Here is a 10,363-nt window from a genome sequence, read left to right on the forward strand (position 1 = left end):
GGTGGGATTAACAATCCGAAGGAGAAAACTATAGGACCGACAGTTCCAGTGGAGAGAGAGGAGCGGGGGAGGCAGGGAAAAGGAAGTGGAATGTGAACAAACCCAGGGACAAGGGAACAACAAATGATATAAATAGATAGTAAGGAGGATGTAGCATGTCTGGTAGGGCTTGATCAAGGGTAATGTAGCTGAGAGGAATTACTGAAACCCAAATGAAGGCCAAACATGATAGTGGGACAAGAGGAAATTAAAAGGAAATAGAGAAAAGAAGTAGGAGGCAAAGGACATGTATAGAGGTCTAAATACAGGCATATACATATGTAAATATATTGATATATAACAATAGAGAAATCGATCTATGTACATATATTTATATGTTAAGTATTCAGGTAGCAGACAAACATTGGGCCTCTACTCAAGTACCATATATACTCGTGCATAAGCTGAGTTTTTCAGCACATTTTTCATGTAGTTTTTATGGTAAAATTAGGTGCCTCGGCTGATATTTGGGTCAGCTTATACTCGAGTGCACATGGTACTCCCTCAAGACAACAATTTGTTCTAATAACCTGGCATTCTGTGATGCTCACCTTCCCAACATGATCACTGAAGACAAAATGGGTACATAAGCAAATGTGGAAAGCTGATGGTGCCCAGCTATCAAAAGATATAGCGTCTGGGGACATAAAGGCTTAAAGATAAACAAGCGACAAAATCCACATGAAAGAAGCACACCAGTCTGTGTGATCATGAGGTGTCAATGGGAATAGGTATCTGGCATCAAAACCCAGAACAAACAATCTTATCAATGTGAACTATGGGGAGCTCAGAGTGGAGACCCAAAGCCCATCTGTAGACAGTTGGACATCCCCTTACAGAAGAGCCACAAGGAAGAGACGAGCCAGTCAGGGTGCAGTATAGTGCCGATGAAACATACAACTCTCCTCTAGTTCTTTAATTCTCCCCTCACCATTATGACCCAAATTCTACCTTATAAATCCGGCGAGACCAGAGCATGTACAGTGGTACAGATAAGGGATAGAAACAGGGAATCCAGGACAGATAAACCCCTCATAACCAATAATGAGAGTAGAGATACCAGGAGGGGAAGGGGAAGGTGGGGGGAGCAAAGGGGAACCGATCATAATGATCTACATATAACCCCCTCCCAGGGGGACAGACAACAAAAAGTGGGTGAAGGGAGATGTCGGGCAGTGTAAGATAGGACCAAAAAAAAAAATTATCAAGGGAGCATAGGGGGGTGGAGGATTTGAGGTAATACCAAGGGCTCAAGTAGAAAGAAAACATTTTGAAAATGACAATGGCAACAAATGTACAAATGTGCTTGACACAATGGATAAGTGTATGTATTGTGATAAGGGTTGTACGAGCACCCAATAAAATGATTTATTAAAAAAAGAAAAGAAAATGATGATGGCAACACATGTACAAATATGCTTGACACAATGGATGGATATATGGGTTGTGATAAGAGCGGTAAGAGCCCCCCTCCCAAATGATTAATTACAAAAACAAAACAAAAACAGACATCCATTATAAATTGGGGAATATCCTAATATTTGTTAATTCCATATTTGGAAAGAAATACTTAGAATACTGCTATCTTTTTGGAATGTATGGCTGAAGTGATAACCTTCTTAAATGCATTGCAACAAATAAGCTATTATCTCACAGAAACCGGTGACCAGTACAACTGCTAACTCAGAATAATTTCAGTTGATTACACCTCCCAACCCATGCATTTTATGTGGCACCCTGATGGCACAGTGGGTTGCAATTGGACGGCCAATCCACCAGGTGAGCAGTTTAGTGAATCCAGCCATTCGTGGGGCAAAGATGAGGCTTTGGACTCCTGTTAAGATTTATGGTTTTGGAAACCCACAAAGGCAGTTTTATGCCGTCCTGGAGGGTCGCTCTGAGTTGAAATCAACTCTACAGCAATGCGGGAGGGAGCCCATATATGTTAGAAGATTAATTCTTGAAATAAATAACCACTAAGTACATACGGGATGTTGGAAAGATGTAGAGTGGCTGATGGTGGAAAGATATTTTGGAAGTTTTTGGAGCCAGGCTTTTTAAAGCGATGCAAAGGACTATTACTGAAATCCTTGGTCAGCCCCTGGTCTTCCTGTCCCTCTCGAGGAAGCTGAACTGCTTGATGTTTGGACAGTGTGGCACGAAGCACTTTTCCATACAGCCTTTGACCACTCAGATGGTTCATTGCTAGTACAACAGAAAAAAATAAATAACTTAGTCATATCTGTCGAAGTTATAAATTCCTTTTCATTTAGCCATTTAAAGTTATATTATCCATTTATGGGTTGAAATGGTTTTAGAAGCCAAAAATGATCATATTGGGAAATATATTAAATTATCTGATTTTACTACACTATAACAAAGGAGGGAAAAATTCAGCCAAGCATAAAAGTACAAACAAAATCTATCATCGCAGCCAACGGCTTAGAACATTTTAAATATAAGTGCTTATTGTACCTGTTACTCTCAAGCAAAGTACTTTTATATAACAGTGGTAATATTTTAATACCCTTCTAAGGGGGGACTTTGAACAATACTTTCTTGCACCGTCGTGAGGTTTTTCCATGCTTTAATACAACTCAATTGCTTTAAAATTTTAATTTGAAAGTAGGGTAAGTAAGCAAAGAAAAACAAAATAAGCCATCTTTACTAGTCTAGCCTTAATGGAAAAAAATCCTACCGTCAAAGCACTATACATCAATACTACATTCATGTAGATAAGTAAAATTCAAATTTTAAAGAATAAAGCATGTTTTATAACATTAAAATATATAAGTACATCCAAATAATAATGGAGACAGTACACAAAACTACTATCCTGCTAAATTTCACTCCTACTAATTTAATTGCGTATTTTGAAGGAAAACATAACCCTAACAAGAGTAGATTATCACTGTTACTCTTCATTAGTACCTAATTGAGCTTGATTTGCATCTGCCATCTGAACCAAGGCATTTTCTTTCTTATTAAACATAATCTTCACTCGATGCACATCACCATATACTCCTAATTAAATAAAGAACAAGTGTTTAGAGTCAGATCATGAGATTTTAAATTTCTTTTTTACATTTAAACAAGGCTTTTCCCCCCTCTCACTCCATACTCTCTCTGGGTAATTTCATATACACTCCATTTTTGTATCTCTCCTAAATTCCAGACCTATTAATCTTTTTCACGTGGATGTCCCATGAACACTTCAAGCTTAACATGTCCCGGTTGGTCTCTTCCGTTCTAGCTTCACTGCCTTTGTGGGGTCCATCAGTCCACACAGTTGCTCAAGACGGACATCCGAAAGCCATCTTTTGACTCTCCATTTTTAAATTCTGCATCCAGCCATTCACCAGTACCCATGGTTTTATTTGTCCACTTCTTCTCCTCCTACCAACAAAGCTATTATAAAGGGCTGGATCACAACAACAGTCCCCTAGGCTGATCTCATCCTATCCAAATGGGCAGGGCTCTGTAAAGGGAGTCCCACATCCCAGAGGGCATAAAATGGGTAGGGAAAAAAGGAAATTCTTACTTCTAAGATGTATTTACGTAAAAGTATATGGGGGTGGAGACTTTTTAAAACTAATTTTTATTATATCAAAGAAATTCCAGATAGGAGGTTCCACAGCGTGAAGGACATGTTCTCTCATTTTTTCTTGTATTTAATGTATACAATAATTTGTTCTTGTGTGCTAAAGAGACGATCAATTTTAGAAAAATAAGACCTTTATATAGGAGAGTCACAATTTAAAATAATGCCTGTGACAATTTTCAAGACACAAAATTTTCTCACAAACACCTAACCTCAACTGAATTAGCGATTAGACACATGTATTTTCAAAACAAAAATTCAAATGTTTCAAGTTTGCTGCCCTTTTCAGAAATGACAAGTGAGGTAAAAACTTCAACAAAAAAAAAGGTTCAGTACATACAATGTCATCGAGGTGAGGCCATTTTTAAATGAATGAGAAACCAGTTACATTTAGAAAGAATTGTACTTTCTAAGTAAAGAAATGTTTTCATTCATGATTTTATTACTAAAAATTACATTAAGTGTGTCACATATAAAAACTTCCACACTGACCATAAATGAACAACAGAGATGTTTTTGGAATAGTAGAAATACCCTAAGATTTGAGAGCGACAGTGTTTGCAAAGTTCTGAAATGCATTAGAAATCTATAGCTTTTCAAGAAACTTGGAAACAATTTTGAATCTACATCAAAATCTTCCACAAGGAAGTGTAGCAATCAAGGAGATCTAGCTCACCTCTAAAAGATATTTTTTAAAATTCAAATGCAACAATTTATAAGATCAACTGATTAAACTTAAGTAAAATGAGACAGTATAACAAAAATTAGTGCATTACACAAAGAGTTAATCATAACTAATAAAGGAAAAATTAAATATTCTCACTTAGACATGCTTTTAGGACAACTATCAAAATCAAATATTTTTAAAAAGTGAACTTAGAATCAAGACAGGATACTAAAAAATAATCAAACTATTATTGTGAATATTAAATCACATTTCTTACTGAATGTTTTCTGGAAAAAGGAGCTATCATAAAAATATTTTATGCTAAATATTGCTTATTTAATTGCTATCTAATTTATTACATTTGTATGTATATTATGCTCATATATAAGTATAATAAAAGACTAATATAATTAATAATTAATTGTTGCTAGTTATCATCACCCAATTTCAACTCAAGGTGACCTTACGTACAAGGTGGCTTCAAATGTGTGGTGAAAAAATTTAATAAAAGATAATGGAATTTTTTAACAAATTTTTTGAAGCTCCCTCATATAACAAAATAAAAAACTGCATGGTCTAGCTCATTCTCACAATAGTTTGTATTATTTGAGTAAATAATATATCACATCTCACAAATTAATCATGTATAAATTAAGATCTATGCAACATTTTATAGAGACTATTTTTAAGACACGAATCTCAGTACGGCATTATGTTGCTTCAAATGATCCAATAGCTTTCCATTGTTCAGTTTACATAGCCCTATATGACCTTTTGCCCCCATCCAGCTCTCTATTTTCAACATGTTGCTCTTTGTCACTCTCCAGTGGACTCCTTCACTTCCTTATACCGATCTCACTCTCCTCTACCCTGTGTGCAAACACATATGCCCTTCCTTTCTGCCTGGCTAACTCTTACTTGTTTTTCATAAGTCGGCTTAACCAATTATTCCAATTGATAGGTATTCACTGATTGGGTGTGTTAGATTGGGTGTGTCTACACCCCGCTTAGGATTGCATGTGTATGTCTCTCCCCCTCATCTCAGATATATGAGGGGGTACCCCAAAAATACCAGAATTGCACTGGGAGGGGCTGAAGATTTTGTCGTATACATTTTTGCCCCCCGTTTCATACCCTCCCCCATCCCAACAGCTAGCAACTTGATCTGAGTTAGTGCACCCAGTAGCATCAGCTGGGAAGGTTCTCTCTGGTCACAGTGAATGTCTTCATAAAAGCAGCTTCTCTCAAACCTCATTTTTTGTGATGGCTGATTTAAAAGAATCGTGTGGGGCTGTGAAATTTTGTTTCCTGCTTGGAAAAAATGCCACAAAAACTGCTGTGATGATGAACACAGCTTATAAAGAGTTTCATGGGAAAATCTCAAGTGCACAGTGTTGTTTTTTTTGTTTCTAAAAAGGTGACAATTTCGATTGATGAAAAACCTCATTCTTACAAAATAATAATTTATAAATTATCAAGGGTTCATGAGAGAGGGAGAAGCGGGTAAGGAGGGGGAAAAATAAGCTGATGCCAGAGGCTTACATTGAGAGCAAATGTTTTGAGGATAAGGGTAACAAATGTACAAGTAAGTGTGCTTTATACAATTGATGTATGTATGGATTGTGATAAGAGTTGTAAGAGTCCGCAATAAAATGATTAAAAAAAAAACAAGAAAAGAAAAACCTCATTCTGGACGTCCATCAACTTCCCTAATGGATGAAAATGTCAACTCGTAGTGTGTTCCACAAGGTCAGATTATTAATCAAGCTTTCTATTTAGAGGTTCTTGAAAGATTGTGTGAAAACGTGTGACCAAAACAGGACTGATTTGTCACATAGGGGACTAGTTTTGCCACCACAATACACCTGCTCATGCAGCCATCTCAGTGCACCAATTCTGGGCAAAACCCAGCATGCCTCGCTTATCCCACACACCTTACTCACCTGACATCCCCTTGTGCAACTTTTTGTTTCCGTGAATGCAGAGGGACATGTAGAAGAGATTAAAAAAAACAAACAAACGAGGTGCTGTCAGCCATCCAAACAGATGAGTTTGAGAAATGTTTCCAAGAATGGAATCACAGATTTGACAAATGTATTTAGTGTAATGTAGAGTAGTTTGAAGATGATAAGGTTGTTTTGTTAAAAAAAAAAATTAAATACATAGCTTGGAGGAAGGGCGTAATTCCGGTTTTGGGGGGCACCTTCTCATAGGCTCTCATTAAAAAATGTATTTCCCGATTATAAAACTTTATTGTAACACTTCTTGAGTTTTAGTCACCACTACATACTCAATGTCAGATACACAGTTGGTAATCAATACATATCACTGCACAAATACACTCAACTCATATCTAAAGATAATATTAAAAACAGCAAAAATTAACTCACCAAATAGGATAAAAAGTCCATGTGGTGTGATAAGCTGTTTGAAAGGGATAACAAGAAAACATGTTATTACAGAATATAGGAGAAATCTTAATTGAGTTTATTTGTAGAATAACACCAGGTGATTTCACTTGGCTTTATATGCTTTGATAAATGCTAGTGACGAGTTTTAATAAAATCCTTAAAACACAAATAAATATTTTAATTTGAATATAACCGTAGATCATAAGCTATGATACTTCCTCCTAAATCTATTTACATGTAATACTTTTCAACTCACATCAGGATTGAGATTGGTGACCAGCAGAACTGAATTCCCTGGGATGCCACCAGCCCCAGGAATGGCCATCCTTCCAGTGACAGCAGAAGAGGTGAGTGCAAGAGGACCAAGAGCTCCAGGAACAGCAGGGACTGACAGACCTTTTCAAAACACGACAAGTATTTCATCTGCTAGTTATTTACACAATTGTAACACTTAATGTAACTTATGTAAGCTAAATGAACACAAGAGCAAAAATATAGACGTAAACACATCACGGCTAGCAAAAAGTTATTAACACCAGTTTTCTGCTGTAGACAATCTGTCTGGGAGGTGAGTTTATTTGTTGACATCATACTCAGCACTTTATTATACATAGAGTACTTTGTAGAATTAGTACACTCACGGGTCTTAAAAATCATTGAGATTTTTTATAGAGTATGTGACCACAAGCATTCTAGCTTAAGAGATGTATATGCTAGCATACTTTATAAGTGGATATAATTTTCATACTGACTCCACAGATATACAAAGGAAAAATCTCTTCAGCAGAAGTCACAAATACGCACCCAGTGTAGTGCGATCTGACAGTCTATGAGAATGCTTTTCTAACTCATAAAGTTCTGCATAAATATTACTACAACTTACAACCGGCATATTGGAATCCATATTCTTTTGTATCAGGATTTTAGGAGCCATATGTACTCCTGTGAGTCCTGGTGGTGTAGGGTTTGCGCATTGGGCTGAGATCGCATGACCTCTTCTCCTGTCCTTTAATCTAATCTCCAACTTGTGGATAACTTTTGTTATCGTCTAAAGGTCAATCACACACGAGTTCAGAATACAGCTTAGCTACCCTACGGGCTATAGCCTTGGTGTGTGTGTGTGTGTAAAAATCAACCCACCAACCCATTGCTGTTTAGTCGACTCTGACTCTAGAGGGTGGAGCAGAACTGCCCATAGGGTGTGCAAGGCCATGCATCTTTACACAAGCAGAACTGCCCATAGGGTGTGCAAAGCCATGCATCTTTACACAAGCAGACTGCCCCATCTTTCTCTTGTGCAGCACTTAATGGGTATGAACGGTTGGCCTTTTGGTTTGCAGTCAAGTGCTTAATCACTGTGCCAGCACAGCTCCTCAAACACATCAGAAACCTTCAAAAATTTCGCAGAAAAATGACATTACATTTTAATTCTGTATTTCCATTTAACTTTTTGAAGTCTACCCCCCATAACTAAGTGTCTGAAAACCACCTAAAAGCTAAAATTTAAACAAGCTTCACATCACTCTTTCCTTTTAACTTAATACCATCCTCTTTTTCAAAGAAAGAGTTGTTCTCTCCCATTTGGAAGAGTAGGATATAAAGATTATTGTCAGAAAGTAACTATGTTGCAATTTAAAATTGTATTCTTGAATCAGCTGGAAATTGAAGCGGATAATATATACAATAAATTTAACACTATACCATTCCCCCATTCAACCTCAGAATGTCATCTTTACCCACCAGAGATAAAACTACAAAAAGATTTTCTTGTTATTAAATAAGTTTTGTATTTGAAGAGGAATGAGAACTCATTATGGTCTCTGTTATGGTTGAGAGGGAACATATATATATATAACTATATTTCCTCAATCCTGAAATAAACAAGACACACACCCTTGCATGACACAATCTGAACTCACTGATGACAAGGGTTTCTGCAGTTGAATAGTACATACGTATTAATTCAAATATTTACTGAGTGTAGACTACGAATGAAGTGCTGACCACAGGCACAAGAGATTAAAAAATAAGACACAGCTCAGTTCAACACAGCAAAGACAAGCGCAGTTTATATAATAACTAAAAAGGCAACTCCAAGGTATTTGATGTCACAGTAACCCACAATTAACTATACCAAGGACAAGTATAAATGACGAAGACTATGTAATGAAATTAATAAAACAAAGACTGAAATCAGATAATTCATTATAAAATACATCGATCCTGTGCAAACAATGAGTCACTTTTATGATTAATGCACATGCTTTTATTGTGAATTCTTCAAATATGGTAATTTTCCATCTTGTCAGTTTCTAGAAAAATGTAGAACTTCATATAAAAATCATTATAAATTCAAAGATAAAATAGTCACCTGTAGCTTGAGGAAATCCAATGGCTGGGCCAAATCCAGCAGCACCTGCATATGGTGAGGAAATTATACCTGGTGCACCTAGCAGGGAAGAGAAGCTAAAATAAATAGACTACCTTCTATAATGTGGATATCAAAGCACTATAAACAGTCTATCACTGATAAGGACACTCAACGGAAGGAAAGCTCTGTTCAACAGGTGATCCCTAATGTGCTTGTAAACAAACTCTGCGACCTCCAGAAACCAACTCCTCTCGACTAGTTCAGAGCACAGCTTATGTTGTAAAGACTGAAAGTTCTCGATTAGATGGGATTTTTGCCCTTTAGAATCTTGTTTTGATATGAAAATCATCAAATACTTATTAACTCTTTATCTACGGGATAAGGATCCCTTGTGGTTCTTTCAGATAAGCCCTGAACTGCTAACCAGAAGGTTGGTCGTTCAAACCCATTATTTGGCTCTATCGGAGAAAAATTAGGCTATCCACTCCAGGTAAGACTGATTGCCCTGGAAACCGATTTAGGGTCACGATGAGTCAGAATCAACCAGATGGCAGTAGGTTTATCTCAGAGTTACTGTGATGAGAAAGAAATATGAGGTAAAATCCTCACCTTTGAGAGGCTTACAAACTACTAGATGAATAACTTGGCGCTTATATTTTGAGGGTTTAGTGTTATAAATACAAATGTACTGAAAATGGTTTGTTGTGACTGGCTGAAGAAGTCTCAGCAGGTAGAACTGGAACAAAACATTACGTGATTGAAAAACAAGTGTTGAGTGTGCAGGACACACTAAACAAATACTTATTTTCTTTCTTACTGGAGATCAGGTAGCTAGCTATCATTATATCAACAACAATGACAAAGTAAACTCCAATAGAAGAGATCGTTCTAAGAGAAAAATAGTTCATTTAGTCTTGGATAAACCAAGTTTAAAGTGGCAGGAAGACATTCAAATGGAAAATAAGGGAGAAAAATCAGAATAACTATTAACAGAAATATAGATTTGCAAATCAGTCACATGCAAGAGATAATTTTTCTGGGTATCTCACCTCTTCTTTGAGTAAAGGACTTAATTTATGCCTATCTTAGGTCTCATTTTTAAAATATCACTATTTAAAAGGAAGAAAGAAGCTTTTCTTATATAATACCATAAACTTTATTTACTGTTAAAATATTTTAAGTCAGGCCTGTCTGGACAGGACAGGCTAGATGAACAATCTGGAGGAGAAAACAACGGGACTGACAGTTCCGGGGGGACATGGGAGAGGGGGAGG

The 10,363-nt window shown here is 36.6% G+C and overlaps 1 protein-coding gene across 3 annotated transcripts in view; it reads right to left on the bottom strand.

The window, feature by feature from the left end:
* Positions 1–10,363, bottom strand: part of PTBP3 (polypyrimidine tract binding protein 3) — an 80,005-nt gene that overhangs the window by 4,069 nt on the left and 65,573 nt on the right. For all 3 annotated transcript variants that reach the window (XM_004710948.4, XM_045296566.1, XM_004710947.4), the window contains 5 exons: positions 9,090–9,167; positions 6,975–7,114; positions 6,698–6,731; positions 2,971–3,063; positions 2,028–2,244 (listed from right to left, as the gene is read on the bottom strand). In XM_004710948.4, the coding sequence (XP_004711005.1) occupies positions 2,028–2,244; positions 2,971–3,063; positions 6,698–6,731; positions 6,975–7,114; positions 9,090–9,167 (562 nt within the window). The remainder of the gene's footprint in view (positions 1–2,027; positions 2,245–2,970; positions 3,064–6,697; positions 6,732–6,974; positions 7,115–9,089; positions 9,168–10,363) is intronic.

This window comes from Echinops telfairi, unplaced genomic scaffold (genome assembly GCF_000313985.2).
Source record: "Echinops telfairi isolate 266 unplaced genomic scaffold, ASM31398v2 ScPeMD7_7410;HRSCAF=8448, whole genome shotgun sequence".
In the NCBI taxonomy this organism is placed as follows: Eukaryota; Metazoa; Chordata; class Mammalia; order Afrosoricida; family Tenrecidae; genus Echinops; species Echinops telfairi.